The sequence below is a fragment of the Xiphias gladius genome, chromosome 23, assembly GCF_016859285.1.
Source record: "Xiphias gladius isolate SHS-SW01 ecotype Sanya breed wild chromosome 23, ASM1685928v1, whole genome shotgun sequence".
In the NCBI taxonomy this organism is placed as follows: Eukaryota; Metazoa; Chordata; class Actinopteri; order Istiophoriformes; family Xiphiidae; genus Xiphias; species Xiphias gladius.
Genome location: NC_053422.1, coordinates 11,668,313 through 11,686,785, shown reverse-complemented (window position 1 = coordinate 11,686,785; position 18,473 = coordinate 11,668,313). Strand labels below are relative to the sequence as shown.

General features: G+C 39.4%; 1 protein-coding gene across 1 annotated transcript in view; it reads right to left on the bottom strand.

Moving 5' to 3' along the window:
• Positions 1-18,473, bottom strand: part of drp2 (dystrophin related protein 2) — a 106,378-nt gene that overhangs the window by 73,221 nt on the left and 14,684 nt on the right. The window contains exon 3 of the mRNA XM_040120562.1: positions 1,845-2,019. Within this exon, the coding sequence (XP_039976496.1) occupies positions 1,845-2,019 (175 nt within the window). The remainder of the gene's footprint in view (positions 1-1,844; positions 2,020-18,473) is intronic.

Here is an 18,473-nt window from a genome sequence, read left to right as displayed (position 1 = left end):
TTTACATATTTGTGTTATTCCTAAAAAAAAAGAATAACAAGTGAACAATACTGAAAAATCTGGTCCACGGATGAATGTAATTGCTCTAAACAAGAGTCTTAGTCTTGTTTAGAAATGAGAACCAAAGTACAACGTGTGGAGTTCAGTTTAATTCCAGTCAAGGTACAGTATACAATAGAGGACAATGTACAAGAGACTTTAAAGGATAGAAGGAAGCAGCCATGACTTTTATTGGAACAGAGCCTCAACCCCTGTCAATCAATGCCAGACAAGCTATTATAGAGCCAGTCGCCCGCACTTGTTCGGCTGCTGGCATTAAACGCAGTCAGTGGTTTCCTCTGGACAGCATTCACCCTCAAGGTTAGACAGCTTTTCAGTGAAGATCTTTCTCATTCATTCATTCTTATATTCTTCTTTCCCTCTGCCCCTTCCACTTCCCTGCACCCCAGCTCTCTTCTGTGATGATTTCATACCAGCTCTCTGTTCTCTGTCTCCCTCTGTTTCTATCCCTCCACTGACTCCTTCCTGTACCCTACCCACCCCACCCGCCCCCGCCCCCCACTTCCTCTCTCAGCCTGATGAATTCAGAGTGCAGCTCGGGTATAAACAGCCACTGCAGGCCATCCATAGTGATCTCATTACACAGGACTGCAGGGGAGACTGTCTTAACCAATTTCACAACTATCCTTCCTTAACCTCCCCCTCCCTCCTCCGAGATACATCAGGGTCAAGTAAGCAATTAAGGGGCCAATTGTCTAAGCAGAATATCAGTTGAAGTGAAGAAACAGAAATGATGCGGCAAGCCTGGACAGTTTCCAATTAAGCAACAACGAACAACATGAACGCCCTCTAATTGTTTTGCACTGGCAAACCTCTCAAGTGTAACATGCCCAGTGGCAGTATTAACCCATATTATATCAATAATTAAGAAGATGACTGGAAGGAGCACTAAAATATGCATTATTGTCTGACAGCAATTTATTAGACAATACTTTTTTAATTGCCCAAAAAGTGACCAAGAATGGCAACAAGGAGAATCATTAGGAGCGAAATGAAAACAAACAAAGACAGAGACAGTAGATGTTAGACATCGTTAGGCTCTACTCTCCCGTGTGACTGGTTGGACGTAAACTGAGACATAAAAGCATAATGTTTCCTAACAGATTCAACCACAAAAGAGCAACTGTCACAGTAATTAAAAATGTAATATTCACTTATTATTCAATTAGCAAAAGTTCTAATACCCCAGCAATTAAGACTTTATAAAATGACAACTTTGGTTAAGCCAAAAGCAATAAGACCCACCTAAAAAAGGCTTTTATTAGTTCCATTACACATCTGTGCATAATCAACTGGGTGTGTGCAAACAGTGGCTAATTTATATCTTCTGGATTAAAAAGTGTAATTTGTTTGTAAATTTGGTTACTGGGACACGGGAAACTGCCTTTTGGTTTTGTGTCCTGATCTGTCCCAGTCTGGAGTTTTGGCTCAAGAAATGTTCAGTGAAACTGATAAAAATGTTTGGATGGGAAAAAGATCCCACTGAAACACAGTGTACCCTCAAAAAGTCATGAAAGAAATTAACATTTTTATTTCTTTTGAGATAGCCAAACTGTAGGTTTAGAAATGCAATCAGCAGTTTTGTTGCCATAGAGCAGAGGATCTCCACAGCATTTGAGAGAGGGTGCTTTATATCACCTCAAACCCTTCCAGCGCGGCCACTCTCATCTCTCAGATACATTCAGCATCATGGCTCTGAAAACATCCATCAGTCTGGAGGGACTGTTACAGGTTTTTACGAAATGTATTGTCCCCAGTAAACATCGGTGTGAATGTCCTCTTACCGGATGTTGTGGGACTTGCGTTTGATCTCGTTCCAGCAGAGGTTCATGTCTCCTGTTTGGTGCGGGCCGCCTCCTCTCAGTCTCTGGCACTCGGTCCCCTCCTCCTGCCCCTCACCGTCCACTGTGGACTGGCACGGCACACAGTGGCATCCCGGCCACGAGGGCCGCCCCGCAGCTAAACACACACGCAGACAAAAAAGAGAAAGAGCAAGACACGCCCCAGTGAATATTACGGTCAACTGCTGATATTTGATATTTAGTGCTGATGTATAAAGCCAGTGATGGTAGGATTACAACATTTCTGGCGTTGGCGACCCCTGGAGAAGTATAAAAAAAGACAATGTGGCAGCCAGCAAAGCATATTGCTACCACACTCCACCCGACCAACCTTAGGCCATGTTCAACCCAACATTATCCCGATATGAAAAAACGTATCCCCCTCAATTATTTTAATGGAGACCACCCCCGTCAACATAGTGGAGCTACCAATGCAGAAGGCTTTAGCAAGAAAGTTGCCAACTCTTGCTGCGATGCAGCATCATCTGGCAAGGTGGTCCATTGGCCAATCAAATACAAGCTAGTGTACAATCCCGGTAGATTACTTTTTAACACGAATGCCTTGTTTCTACTGATTACTTGAGGATCATGGCAACAAATAGATAAAAAAGATTGCAACTGTGAGAACTTTCCTAAGCAGTAAAGTCCTTCCACATAGTATTGTAAATCAATGGGCCTTGTTTTGGTGCCTTATAAGCCTTTAAACGCATGTATTTAATACTTATTTTTTATCTCAGGGCTGTTTTCAGACACTCGATTGGAGTGGATGGCCGAGAATAACACATGCTATATAGTACACACCAATTTTTAATAAATTTGTAAGAAGGAGGGTCAAAAGGAGCCCTACAGCACATTTGTGCCCTGGAACCTCCTGACAGGTTAATCCAGCCATGGAAATAGAAGGATTTTTAACTAAACCCATTTTTACTCTGAACTATCATACTTGACCTAAACCTAATAGCTTAGTTTTATGTCAAGAAAATTAAAGCTACAGTAGTGGCATGAAACAGTTTGGGCACCCCTTGTCAAAATTACTGTTACTGTGAATAGTTAAGTGAGTAAAAGAGGACTTGATTTCCAAAAGGCATAAAGTTCAAGATGACACATTTCTTTAATATTTTAAGATTACATTTTTATTTCCACCTTTTAGAGTTTCAAAATAACAAGAAAGGAAAAGGGCTTGAAACAATAGTATGGGCGCCTTGCATGGTCAGTACTTACAAACACCACTTGTAAGCGCTTTTTGTAGCAGCTAAGAGTCTTTCAGTTCTTGTTTGGGGGATTTCCACCCGTTCTTAATTGCAAAGGGCTTCTAGTTCTGTGAGTTTCTTTCATGCACTGCTCTTTTGAGGTCTATTCACACATTTTCGATGATGTTTAAGTAGGGGTTCTGTGAGGGCCATAGCAAAACCTTCAGCTTGTGCCTCTTGAGGTAGTCTATTGTGGATTTTGAGGTGTGTTTAGGATCACTATCCTGTTGAAGAAGCCATCCTCTTTTCATCTTCAGCTTTTTTGCCGACGGTCTGATGTTTGCTCCCGGAATTTGCTGGTATTTAATTGAATCTTTTCTTCCCTCCACCAGTGAAATGTTCCCCGTGCCACTGGCTGCAACACAAGCCCAAAGCAAGATCATTCCAGCCCTATGCTTAACAGTTGGAAAGGTATTCTTTTGATGAAATTCTGCACCCTTTTTTCTGCAAACATACCTTTGCCAATTGCAGCCAGAAAGTTCTACTTTAACTTCGTCAGTCCACAGGATTTGTGTCTGAAATGCACCAGGCTTGTTTTGATGTTCCTTTGCAAATTTATGACACTGCATTTTGTGGTGAAGACGCGGGAAAGGTTTTCTTCTGATGAGTCTTCCATGAAGGTTATATGTGTGCATGTGTCGCTGCACAGTGGAACAGTGCACCACCACTCCAGAGTCTGCTAAATCTTCCTGGAGTTCTTTTGCATTCAAATGAGGGGTTTTGAGTTGCTTTTCTAACAATCCTGCAAGCAGTTCTCTCTGAAAGTTTTCTTGGTCTTCCAGACCTCAACTTGACCTCCACCGTTCCTGTTAACCGCCATTTCTGAACTGCATTACGAACTGAGGAAACAGCTACCTGAACATGCTTTGTTATGTTCTTATAGCCTTCTCCTGCTTTTATGGGCATTACTTGCTTTAATTTTCAGTGCTAGACAGCTTCTTAGAGGAGCCTATGGCTGTTGTTTGCTGGGACAAGGTTTGAGGAGTCAGAGTATTTATAAAGCTTTGAAATTTGCATCACTTGGCCTTTCCTAACGATGGCTCTGAACAAGCCATAGCCCCAATAAGCTAATTAAGGTCTGAGACCTTGGTAAAAGTTATCTGAGAGCTCAAATCTCTTAGTGTGCCCAAACTTTTGCATGGTGCTTCTTTTCTTTTTAGTACAAAACTGTAAAAAAAATTGTAAAAAAACAAAAATAATACACTAATCTTGCTTAAAATGTTGAACAGAATGTTTCAGCCTTAACACCATGCTTTTTGAAGAACAGTTCATCTTTTACTTACTTACATCTTTAATACTTAACTAAGTCACAGAAATTTTGACCAGGGATGCCCAAAGTTTTTCACGCCACTGTGCCTGTTTGTGCTTCATTAAAAAAAATAGAAGAAGAATAAGATGAAGGAAATTCAGTGTTGCACCAGGAATTTATTTTCGAACAAAAAAGAAAAATCCACTGGAGCACAAAACTCTCAACAGTCATGACAATTACCAATATTTTAGGTTTAGCAGCTCTTTAAGACCTGATCCAGGTCTAAGACAAAGGGAACCCTGGAACACATTAATCCTTTATTTAAAAAATTGATTTAGTGTAAGGCTAGAAACTTTATAGACTGTTGAGGGCAGAACCTCCAACCCATCTACCATGAAGTGACTGAGCATTAATCAATCTAGAGTGGTAAAACAATATATCAGCAAACGGTTACCTCTCCCAGTCAGCCTCTAGTGAATATACCTACCTTGTTAAAGAAATCACAATGCAAGCTCACATTATTTCAAAGATCTAGCCCACAAATCAGTCAGTCTTTGATTAGAAAGGCTAGAAAAACCTGAATCATGAGACACCAGTAGTTCTATCCCTTTATTCCATTCCATTACACTCAGGGAAACAAATGCAGACAAAAAGCCTGTTTTCTCACAGAGGTTTAGAGTGAGGGTGCATGGTAGGCTAGACTTGAAGAGGTGCAAACGGCTTGATGGAGCTGGGGGGAACAATATCAAGGAGGCAGCCAACACGCAAAAGCAGACAAGTACTATCACACACACACACACACACAATAAGTGGCATTCAGGGAAGGAGAAGCTTTTCCAGGTTCACAGGTCATGATAAATCTTGTGTTTGGCCACTGGGCCGTCAGAGGCTTCCTGTCTTTTCCCTTCATTTCACAGCCTTTACCTTAGCAGAAGCTGGGCTTCTCAGCTAACATCCGCAGCCTTATAACATGCACATAAACACACACAGACACACGCATACGCCATTAACAGGAGCGTCCCTTGTGTTTGGTCAGAAAGGCTCTTATCACATCGTCTAACTGGTCGATACGACTCTTCCCAGCATTAGGGCACAAATTCTAACCTTTACAGCAGCAGTCAGTCATCCATCTGATGCAACATACATACACAGAAATTACACTCACTCAGATATACAGTCGTCACAGCACAAGCCCTTAAGTAGGACACATTGTGAGAAGTAAATTAGCTGTACTTAACACAACCTGCTTGAGCCAACCTTGGGAATCTGTTGAAGTACGCCCAAAAAAACTCCCAGGGTAAACTCCTATTTTCTGATTTTTTTTTTAAATTTAGTTTCATTTTAAAGAGCTTAATGAACCGAGTGATGTAACTTAATACACCCGACACAGTTTAATAACTTTGTGATCATTTTCAAAAACACACTCTAACGATCATTAGAAATGTCTATTAATGGTAAAAGTTGTATTGGTGGAATTTTTTTTTTTTGTTTTTTTAATGAAACTGAATGTTTCCATGGAAAACAAAGTCCTCTGCTCATAACCTGTTGTCAGCACGATAAATCTAATGTTACTGCATTGTTTATATGTTGAAGTTATTCTGTCAGTACGATTTCTTTAGACTTTTTTTTAGACTTCTTCAGTAACTGAACAGCGTTATACAGATAAGATTGGTAAAAATGAGTCAACACAGTTACATGTAAGCACACGGTTAACAGACACTGAAAATTTTCAATACGATCACTAGGGGCAGTGCAACTCTTGCCTGAAGGGTTCATCTACAGGAGAGTGAAGTGTAAATGAAATCCTCATAAGAAAACAAGTCAGCAGTGAGTTATAAGAAAACCACAAAGAAACAGCAAACTTTGTGCTGTCGACCCACCACACAGATGATCAGTCTGAACTGGTTCTACAAAGAACTAACTGCCGTGTATATGATTTTTTTTCTCTTATTTTTATATGACCAAGAAGTCATATAAAGATGAACCTTTTAATTTTATGCATTAAAAAAAATGTTTTAAGTTCATTCGCAACTATTTTTGACAATCAGTTAATCGGTTTGAGTTTTTTAAGAAAACCTGTCAAACATTCATTTGACATGTTTTCTTAAAAAATGACCTTTTCTGCTCTTCTCTGTTTCATATCGTAAGCTAAATATATTTGGGTTGTGGACAATTAGTCGGGCAAATCAACACATTTGAAGATGTCACTTTGGACTCTGGGAAACAGGGATGGAGATTTCCCCCTATTTTCTGATGTTTTATGGGCTTAACGATTTATTGATTATTCAAGAAAATAATGAAAGCAGCAATCAATAAAGAAAATAATTGTTACTAACAGTCTTAATGTTCACATATATGTTTATTGTTAGTGTTACACATTGTCCATAAAAAGAGATGTGTAACAAAAATATGTGGCATCTTTCATCTTTATTGAGAAAAATTCATGCAGATTATTGAAAGCAAACTTTGGCAGAGATGCACACTTACCATAAAAGGACATCTCAGCTATCTGGCAGAGGCTGATAATTAAAAACACTGTGTTGTCTGGTGATTTTTGTCCATGCCAAAAGGAAAGAAGAAATCCAAAAGATGAATTTTTCTATTTCTTTTTTCCTGGGTGGGATCATTAAAGGGTTAAAGTCTCTAACATACCACTTCCTTTCAAGTATTCTCTCTCTAGCTCAGGTGGTTTATCTAAAACAAATTGAGCCCAAAGTGAAGCACGAAGAGGGAACTTTTTTTTTGCAGTGTCAACAGTTGAGTGAACAACTCCCCAGTCAGACGGAGGGAAAGATTTGCTTGCAGCACACTCATCCTCTTTCTTTATCTTTACCCTCCTCTCACTCTGTACATGTGCATTCCTCTCTCTACCTTTCTAGTCTGTTCTGCAGACTACCTTGCCTCAAACTGGCTGGATGTTTTTATTTTTTATTTATTTATTTTTTTCAGTTTCACATGAATCATCACCATCTCTTTCCCACTCCAGTGTCCTGTTATCTCTCCACTTCCTTCCATCCCTTTGCCTCCTCAGACAGCTCCTGTTAGTGTAGGTGAGTCTCGTATGAATCAGCAATACCCTGCACATCTCTCCCACTCTCTCATTCTCCCACTGTCGCTTTCCCTGTGCTGGTAATTAGAGATCACGTGTGACTGCGTACAACTCACTTGAGCTGCTTCATCTCTAAAAATACTAACATAAACACTTTCGTATTCTGCGTACATACTTGATTCGCTTCACTGTTCGGTGTTTGTGAATAGAACATGGAAGTGATTTCAAACATGGCAGCAGAAGCCTCACGTGACAAAGTGAAGTTAAAGAGCAGAACGCCAGCCTGATTGTTTGTTTACTTTGGAAAGCTGCCTCTTCAAGATGTGAAATGGAGTTGAACAATGACAAACATCAACCGCACCACTGCTAACACCCAGAGAATTCCCCGCGGGTGAAAGAAGGCTCTGAGAGAGGTTTGTTTCTGCAGTGAAGATGGAACCGAGTGACAGACAGCTCTGTCGGAGGCCTCACATCTCTCTTCTTCCGCTTCCTGCTCTTTCTCTGATAGCTACGAAGAGGGTTTCGCATAAAGACGCAAACTCGCAGATGATGTTACCTGGAAGAATCTATTCATAAACTTGTTTAAAACATTTTTTTTCCGAAAATCAGTCCTTGTTTTGGATTAGAGACACATTAAAAGCCACCACAAAAGGGAAATGATGTCTCCAAAAATCATGTCATGCAAATGTCTCTATTATCTCTGTCGCGTAGGCACACATCTGCATCACACAGACGCGTATCAGCCCAGAATGCGAGACATTAGGTGGGTCTGTCTCCAGCTTTAAACTTCAAAATCATGAGTTGAGCTTTAAACATGCATTATTTACGGCCTTGATCAGATGTGGCATTGCTCAGTCAAGCGTATATACTGCTTGTTTTCCAAAGATGCTGAAAAACAGGCAGAGATTTCACTGACATACCACAAGGTGACACAGACAATATTCATCTTGCTGCCATGGCTACAGCTCCCACCTCCATGTATCCATGACTGTTTCCTACAGAAATAATAGCTTAACACTTTTAAAATCTGCCAGTCATGTGAACAGCACAGAGAGAGTATCTGCGTCTTGTCTTTTTTCTGCTCTTTTTTTTTTTTTTCGGACCACTCGAGCCAGGGCAACCTGAAAGGACATTTTTCAGACTATATGTAAATTTTAAACCAAAGGAGTTGAAGATAACAAGACATTGCACACAAAGCTTGTCTGGATTTCACGGCAAAAGAGAAAAGACAGTTCAATTGTGCAGATAAAGCATCAGAGGATCAAAGCCACTATGCTGCTACACCATGTCTACAAATTGATATTAATCTGAAGGAATCAAGACTGTAGCTCAGATATCCCTGAGAAGCAACAAGATAGCTAGGATTTACTCTCACTGGCTCTCTGCAGACAAATGCAATTCTTTTACAATGTGCAGCGCTTACCTTAATAGTGCAGACTTGCTGCGCCGTTACGACTCCAGTCTCAGACTCTTGTTGTTAAACCTGTCACCAAGGGTAAATGAGTGTTGACATTATTTACCCTGTTTGTTGTTTGGCTTAGCAGAGAAGGCTGAGATAAGTTGGGCATGCAGAGAAGGGTAAAAGAAACAAACACGGAGAGAGATGGAGGTAGGGAGGGTGAGGAGGGGATAGATCGACACAGGCATGGGGAGAGATGGGTGACCTAATAAGCAGAGACTTCTCTCTTGGTCAAAGACTTGTCTGTCCTTGTACATTCCTGCTCACACCTACATGTCCCCCCACTCCCCACGACCAACGGGAAGGAAATGCCATCCGCCCGAGGTCTTTCGACCCATACACGCACTCTGACCAATGCACAAAAACCTGCATCCCAGTGGCGCTGGGAACAGTCTCCAGTCAGAGAAAAATCAAACATAAAATAAATGCTTATATTTCTACAGCAGAGGCTTGCATTCCAACAGTATGTCCCCACATATACGCGAAATTAATTGTAAGGAACAGTGACAGAAGTGAATAAATAACAGTAAGGCAGGAAGGGTTATGTTAACAGATTTTAAAAAAGGAAGAGCAAGTTCAAGTTAATTTTTTTCTCATTTTTAATTCTAAAGCTTTTGATGTTAGTTTTCTGTGTTTGGATTTTAGGTCACACTCGCATCGTGGGCCTAGGGCTGGTCGGTGCACCACTTTGGTCCAGACTGAAATATCTCAAAAACTACTGGATGGACTGCCATGGAATTTTCTGTACAGTCATTCATGGGGCCCAGAGGATGAATCCTAAATATGCTACTTTGGTAATCCCCTGACTTTTCCACTGACGCCACAATGAAATTGACGTTTGAGGGACATGTCTCCACAACTATTGGATGGACTGTCGTGAAAGTTTGTGCAGACAGTTGTGTTCCCCTCAGGATCAATTGTAATCACACTGTTAGCCCCCTGACTTTTCATCAAGCGCCATCATCAGGCAGAAAATGTTCACATGCTTTAATGCTAAACTTAGATGGTGAAAATGGTAAACATTTTACCTGTTTGACAACAGTATAGTAGCATTGTCACTGTGGACATGTTAGCATGCTGATGTTAGCATTTTACAAAGCCTCACAGAGCCACCAGCCTGACTGTAGACACTTTTTATGTTATTTCATCTGTTCAAGCTTTATTTAACAAGAAGTCTCTTGAGATACAGTATCTCTTTCACAAGAGAGATCTGGCTGAAGAAGTTATAGTTATAACAAGTCACATTAAAAATATTTAATTTTCAATTATTTTTCAACATTCACATACCTCAGTAAGCCAGGACCTTAGAGGAGTAAAAGAGAGACGTTTTGGCTTGTGGACTCTCTTCACAGGTTACAGCCCCGTATGAGTTGTGAGGAATTCAAGTGAGTGTTTTCTTTGTTTGTTTTTTAATTTCCTATTTTAGATTTTTTTTCCTTTGTAGGATTTGTAGGGGCTTAAAGAAAAAAAACTAAAACAAAGAAAAAAATCAGTTGAAAACAGATCATGTGTATATTAGAAACATATTTTCTTTCAAATTTTGTTCATCTTTATTTTATGACTCCTTAAGGGGGTCTCAGCCTTCAAGTTGTGTCCCACTGTTCACTGATCACTGTTAACCACTAAAGGTTAAACTCATTCCGGGTGAGGCGGAGGTCTGACCAAAAGGGAGATAACGTTTTTCTTAAGGGCAAATCATTCTCAGTTATAAGACATTCATATTAAAATATACATCAGCTGTGACAGATTGAGTGATTGTACCGAAATGGAACTAATTCTGCACTATAATTGCGAACACATCCTTCTGTCAGCAGGCTAAAGCCAGCAACGATTTGTAATGCTTTTACACCCACAATTACGACACTACAGAAGTGATAAAGCCATTATGCACTGTGCAAAAGAACTGGCAAGCATTGACACGGACACCCAGAACTCAGTGGCTGCCTTTCACTGAATTTGCTGAACACTGTCTTAACTTCAACAAATAAATGCCAAGCCAACAGTGACTCAAACTATCAGTGTCCAGTAGGCCTGGTGGTAAACGAATATGAGCCAGTCCAAATGAACTCTATGAATTTCTATGAATGCGTGTCTGTCCTGGCTTGTTTCAGTCACAAGCTCCTGGCTTTGTGCCTGATGGGGGTTAGTGGAGGTTGGACCGCTGCCTCCTTGCTGCTCTGTCCCGCTGTCCCACAGCCCCTCAATAGCCACCAGTTAGAAAGGAAAGGGGAAAACACACACACACGCGCACGCACGCACACACCCTCCAGCTCTCAGTCTCTCTCTGCTGCTGATGCAGGATGAGCGAGTTGAGCTTCCCATCACAGCTGCAACCGTCACACACTGCTGGAGATGACACAGCACACACACATATTCACATAGGCACTCTTGGATATTGTCTATTAAATAGTAGGCATGCACGGAGACACACACATGTACTGTAAGGAAAAAACACACACACACACACTCACACTTCCAGCTACATCAGCTACACCCTCCACACCCCTGCTGGGCACAGGCAGCTGTCAAACTGTTTCTAGTCCCCCCTGAAACATCGCCGCACTCTTCCCAAGCATTGACTCCTTTTGTTTGCAGACATGTAACGCAGTGATTTGTGATTTGAAGCAACCAACTGAACGGCAGGAGCAAGGAAAGACCCGCCATCTTCCTCCTGTACTCCCAGCACGGCTGCACATTGTCATGCTCACAGTGTTTTGCCCTCCAACCACATATTTCATTACCCTTCGTACTTTATTATCTTTTCAATGACAAAGTAATTTCCCTCTGGGGAAAAACATGGCATCCACACACTTAGTTATATGTACATGGTACCATTGCTTTTTTTTTTTTTTTTTTTTTTTTTTGCCCCGAAAAGATGGCTTTGAAGAGAGAGCTCGGAGAGCAAATAAAAACTCAGCTGACATTAACGTCATTATTGCTAGGGGTGGAAGTGGGGATATTTTATTTGAACACTCATTGTGTTGATTCTAACATCAGGTGAGTGATGGTTATGCTTTTCATTCAACTGTATGATGAGTGGAGTGCCTCTGGAGCAGCAGTGAAGCATCAACTGATTGTCTGAAAATATTATCCTATGATCATTTGTTTTAATTTGTGTGTATGTGTTTGTATGTGAGTGTGTTAATTCATGCTAGTCTGTGTGCTGTCCTCATTGTGTCCTCCTTTGGCCCTGTCCAGCGGTGATACTGTCTGACTGGTTGAGCCCTACAGTAGCCACGTAGTTCCCATGAACATCAGCATCGGAAAAAACCCCATCTCAACTAAGTTCGTTCTGTCTGTTATTGAGTTTTAACACTTAATTGTACTTGAAATGTTATAAATACTACAATACCCACAAGACTCAGCCACCTCTGCTGTGGGGAAGAAGCCAATCCAAATAAGAGCTTTAAAAAATTCCGAACAATATGTTGTTGCAACTGGGAACAAAATCCTGCATCATAGTTGCTGAATTAATCTAAATTGATCCAGAATATCAAGGTCATTTGAAGTTTAACTGCTGAATTTATCATCAGGTTTATGCAAAAAGGAATCTTTGCTTCAGCTAGCCGTTCATGTTCATAGTTTATTTTTATTTTATTTTATTTTATTTTATTTTATTTCCTTATACCCTTAGTGATTTTTTTTTATTTTTTTTTATTTTATTTATTTATTTATTTTTTGGTAACTTGGGGGCAGCCCAACAAGCTGTAAACACAATAGTTGATAATGCAAACATGTAAGCAAACTGCTGCTTATTAACACATCCAGGTGGTACAGAGCAACATTAACATTTATCTGTTTTCTTGTTTCTGGCCACCCAATGAATGTTAAGTCCAATACGCACTCTCATTTTAACTCTGTTTTTGGTCTCCACCTAATCCTGAGGTGAGTATTTGGCTTTGTATCTGCTAAATGCTCCACTGTGTTCACCAACTAGTCACCGACTCTGATATTTGGTGCTTGGCAAGCAGTGTACAGTGGGTTTATCAGAGCTGTCTGCTGAAAACAGCTGGAAACCTGTGAAAACAATGTTATAAGAGTGGTGAAAGTGAACCAAAACAGAAAAGTTGCAGCCTTGAAATCCAAACAATGAGCTGAGAGGCACTTTAAAGGTAAGTGCAAATCTAGTTATTACAGCAGCTTTGAGGTTTACATGTAAACAGGCTAGTGCTATTTGACTTCTTATCAAAGCTCCAAATATTTTCTAATCCAGTTGCTGATCATTTAACCAGGAGAGTTTCAAGTGCATCTAAGACTTGGAAGTGCTCCAAATGCCATTAGCCTAACATGTGTTTAAAAACTGGACATGACTTTCACTACAAAAACCCAAGACACCCTGAATAACTTTATAACTTTATTCTATGTTCTTTCAAGATGCCGCCACTCATTTATAGAAAACCATTTGATTTGTTTTGGAAACAGGCTAAAATACTCATAATATACTCTGACAGATTTTTTCATTTGTCTGAAGAAAACAAAAATTTTAAGGCTCAATATCAAACGTTGAGTTATTTTTGCAGTGTGCCCTGAATGGTCTTTGTTTCAAACAACCCCCCAAGCAAGGAATAGATCACGGGCAAATGTCCACTTTACTCAGCTGTTTTGTTGATGCCACTGGTAGAGACAGCATTCTAATGAGCTTATTGTGAACACTTTCCATTTTTATTTCATACAGTCATCTCAGCCTCTCTTGTTGTCTTTTTTATTTTTTTTCTAAGAAAACTGCATATACAGCTGTGCAACCTTAATGAGACCTGATAAACCTCATGCAATTTTACATATGGCTTATTTAACGGTAATGTTTTTCAATGTGTGTGTGTGTGTGTGTGTGTGTGTGTGTGTGTGTGTGTGTGTGTGTGTGTGTGTGTGTGGGCACGTTGTATGCAAATATCCACCTTGAGATTCATATGTCATCTGTTCCATTATGTTTATAACTAATGATCAAATCTTAATAGAGTTAAGATTGAAGGAAGCTGTTTCGAGTCTTCAATCTATTTAAAGAAAGCAAATGACAGTTGAGATACTTCATTTTGTATTGAACAAAAAAAAAGCTCCTTTGCTATAAAACAGTTACTAAAAACGACAAGCAGATATGAATCAAAGTTACAAATTATAAACAGAAGACCACAGGGCTTGAAATTACCAGTGAAGGAATAAGAAGATGAACTCACCTAATTGTAGGGATGTTAATGCTAATTACTTAAGCAAAAGCAAAAATGGTGCTCAATTTAACAGATTGGAATACTTTGAATGACTTCGTGCGCAACTTTGGCAAACCTGAGCGAGCAGGTTGAAAAATACATGGACTAAAAAAGGAGAGTAACAAAACTGAGCAGCCAGATGTAAAAAGAAATCCAGTTCTGCTATGGGTTTTATGGGTTTTAAATATGATAAAAGTGGTGATATCCAGTCCACTATAACCAAACTTAAGTGCCCTAAATGTCCTGAAAATGTCATTTTCATAGTGTAAGCCCTGTAAAAGAAAGTTTTTAGTAATGCAATGTTTCGCTTAGGATGTATGCAATCCTTTTAGTCTACGGTGGTGTAATATATACAGTATGTGACAAGACAACTGGCAAAGAACTAAAGCACAACAACAAAGCAGAGCACCACCAAAGAGGATTTAAAACATATCAGTCCGGATCTTAAACAGACTATTTAGTCAGCCCCTTTATAACTATATCAAAAGGCATTTTAGGGATTAGCCAAGACAAAAAACTATTTATCTCAAAGGAGTTCACATTGTGGCCCCATCTGCATTGTTTGGAGTGTCGCAGAAAAAAATTAAAAACCCAACAAAGTCGATTAAATTAGACAGTCCCTTGTGTTTGTATTACCCATTTACTAACAAGTGCATCTGCCCTGTTTAGACCTAATTAATGAAAATTAACACAAAGAAATGCAAGTACCGCCTTACAATTACTGTGTAAGTAATGCTGATTCAAAGTCACCTCTGTCATTGCTCCCTAACATGCAGTGATGTGTGGAGAGGGAATGCCTAGTTCAGAAAAGAGGTAATTTAGCAAACCCCATCTGAAATCCTGCTAATTAAGATGGGTTTTTTTCACTGCAAAGACTATGAGAGGAAGAAGAAGAATGCACAGACGTAGACCAGTAAGCCACAACATTAAAACCATTAACACCAGCTTCCGTATAAGTATAAAATAAATAATATATGTGCGTATACTTATGTGTATCATATACATATATATATATATATATATTGTACATATATATATATTGTACAATACATAACTTATTTCAGCACTTAATTGGTCCTACTTTTTCATGGTCACGAATCATTTCCAGTTTTACATGTAAGATTGCAGCTGAGAAAAATTATCATGCAAGGGGAAAGCAACTTAAATACAGCTAGAGCATTAAGCTGTGACATCTCTGGGCTTCCTTAGACATGTGCATTCAGTAAAATAACCCGTTACAAACAAAATGCAAAGTCTGCGACCTATGGGTTGATTAAATCAGGGCTATGGAACCGTACATGTATATTATAAAGGTGTCTTTTCTGGACCGTACTTGTCAGAAAACCTTGCAAGTCTACTGTGATTAAACACCCCATGCAAACCATCCATCCTGACAATAAGTCACAAGTAATTTGGTTTAGTGATGGCACAGCAGTCGACAACAACATAAAAATAATGCAAATTAAAAGCCCGGGTTTTGTTATAGCCTTGTGTAGCATTTGGGATTAATAGTACAGGTATAAAACAGATTCTCTTGAATTGAGGCTGTTTAAGTGAGCATAAAAGAGAGAGAATATAGCAAAAATAAAAGTAGTAATAAAATACATATTTTAATTTCATTTTCACGGGAAAGGTACTGATGACCTTGTTGAACCTGACTACATGCTTGCCACTTACCTGACTTTGGCTCCAATTAATGCATTTGCACTGCTTTCACTGATTACAGCTTTGTTTATGTAATATAATACAAGCTGGGCTCCAGCTCAAAAATGTCATTTAACAGCAAGTATTTGCTTTTATTTATCCTAACATACCTCTCATTACATCCAGCTAGATAGAGCTCAGAAGGTCTGAATATTGAAATTTTTCAGTATTAGTGCCAAGAGACTTGAGTTCAGGTGGAAATTTCATTGGCCTTTTTTTTTTTTATACCTTACTTTGCTGAGTCCGTACAAAATGTTTGCAGTAGTTTATTTTGTTCAACAAAATATTCAAACAAATGCAAATGCATTAATGTTTAGTGTTGTCTTGATAACACAATAATAACTTTGCCAAAATTAAATAAAGGAGAAAACTGGAAAGTAATAAAAGAGATGAGTCAGATCTGATTTTTACTACTAAGTTTTCAATACTCTTTGCTAACACAATTTGATAGCTGTCTTGGTAATATCTTGTTTCTTAACAGTAGTATCTGTTACCACGGTCAAGAATGACTTTTTCAATCTCAACTGGATCCTAACACACAGTAGATTTAGCTCACTGTATGTCAAAGTAAATCTGACACGCTAGTTAACGCTGGGTACTAAGCTATTTTGTTCAAAAAATGTTGTATTATTTGGCCACATAAAAACGCCAAATAATTGCTCTTTCGATCAGTCCCTTCAGCTTTGCACTTTCCCGGTTTGATCACAGTCCCCATCGTGACATTTACTCGTACCACTTTTGCTTTCTGAAGCAGAGTGTCAGATGCGGAACACAGACAACTTATGAATTAGCCAATATGAGACTGCATAGAGGATGCAGCAAAACACATCAGAACTCAAAAGCTGGTGTTATTACATAAGTATATTGGATCTATATTCTGTCTGAAACAAACATAATATGCATAAAAGACAGAAACAAAGACAGAGTGAATTATTATCTGCTGGAACTTTCGTATAGTTGTTTAGTTTTATGATGAGTGTCCTGCTTACCAAGCTAGCCATTATATTGGTGATTTTATTGATGTTGTACATTATGTTAACTCACACTGCGTGTTTTAATCACCCTTTTTGCACAGCCAGAACCACGGCTGGATTACCAGCTGGGCAAAGTGGGCAACTGCCCAGGGGCCCCAAAAGCCCCAGGTTTACTCCATATATAAACTCCATATAAATTGTTGTCCAATATGGTTTTTACAGTTTCACAACTGCTTCCAGTAAAAACTTCAAAAGCGAACTGTGTATTTTAAGTGTGTTTAGCTTGCTGCATACTGCAGCTGTGCACCTACACATACAGTGTAGTGAGGGCAGAGACTTAAAGATTGACAGAGAGGCAGATATAAATCTGTGACATATTACAAAACATCTCATTTCAAGTCAGAACTGTGAAATTACAAAAACATTCCTCGAAATGCCCCCGAGAGAGGTTTTTGTATTTAAAGGGGAATTAGGTGTTACTACTGAATATTCACAGCAACTGTGCATACAGTTCTGGTATGTGCTAAAGATCATCCCCTGTATTAAAGGCAGCAGAAAGTACAAATAATACAGGGAAAGCGATTTAATGGATTCAACACGCCACTGAGGCTCATTTGAAAGCACGAATCTTATTATAACAGCAAGAAAAAGGCTTTCGACAGGGAATGGTTTGACATTTGTCTCTCTGTTCAACTGTCCACTCTCACTGGCCTGTCAACCTTGTCACTTCCTATTTGCTGAGGGAGTCATAGAGATTCCAGTAGAGGGGAATCTGGTTGACAGCTTGGTGTCCATTAAAAAGGTGACAATGAATTCCACAGAATATCTGCAGAGTGCAGTATGGGCTGCAGCTACAGCATAAATCAGAGTTTGACTAAGAGCAGCACTGGAGAGCAGTGCACTTTGCCAAACAGAGGAGGAGACGGAAAACACACAGGAGACATACATATTTAGCTAACATTACAACAGAAATAGAAAATGCAACATTAATGCTTTGCCTGTGTCACAAAACACTGGGACATTAACTCTGTGGCTGACTAACAGGGACAGGCACAAATTCAGTGTGAAAGCAGCTATTTGCATAAACCGGGTCATGCCTGTTTTTAAACATGCCTGTTTTAAAAAATATGTTTTGAGAATCATTTACATTCACCAAATCCTGACAGACTAAATTGAAAATACTGGGATGAATTTAGGACAATGAATGAGCACCAGTGGAAGAGCAAAGAGCTTAACTTAGATGAGAAAACAAACACTTCCATTTTTCAAAACCTAACCTAAATAGTAAGTCAGACGTGAGTAAAATCAATGCCTGGGCACTGTATGTTGCTGATCAGTGGTAAGTAGATTGCAGGTAGGTAGGTTAAAAGAAAAAGAGAGAATAATTTGTCTCCATTAGATGAATCTAGGCTGAATTTCACTGCACTAATGAAGATCTAATGAGAGAGAAGAGTTTAAAATATTCAGGTAGAACTCATCTGCGGTGAAACTCTGAGACCTGCATTAATGTACCCTCTCTTCTTTTTACCCCTCTTTATGTCCTCAATTCAAGGTCTGTTCATATGGACTCCTTTTGATTATTTCAGGGATTCCACCCAAAGGAGAGTAATTCCTGTTTTAGACCCACACAACATTTGCCGTATATCATTACACGTGGGACAGAATTGCAAATCTGGATGGAAAAGA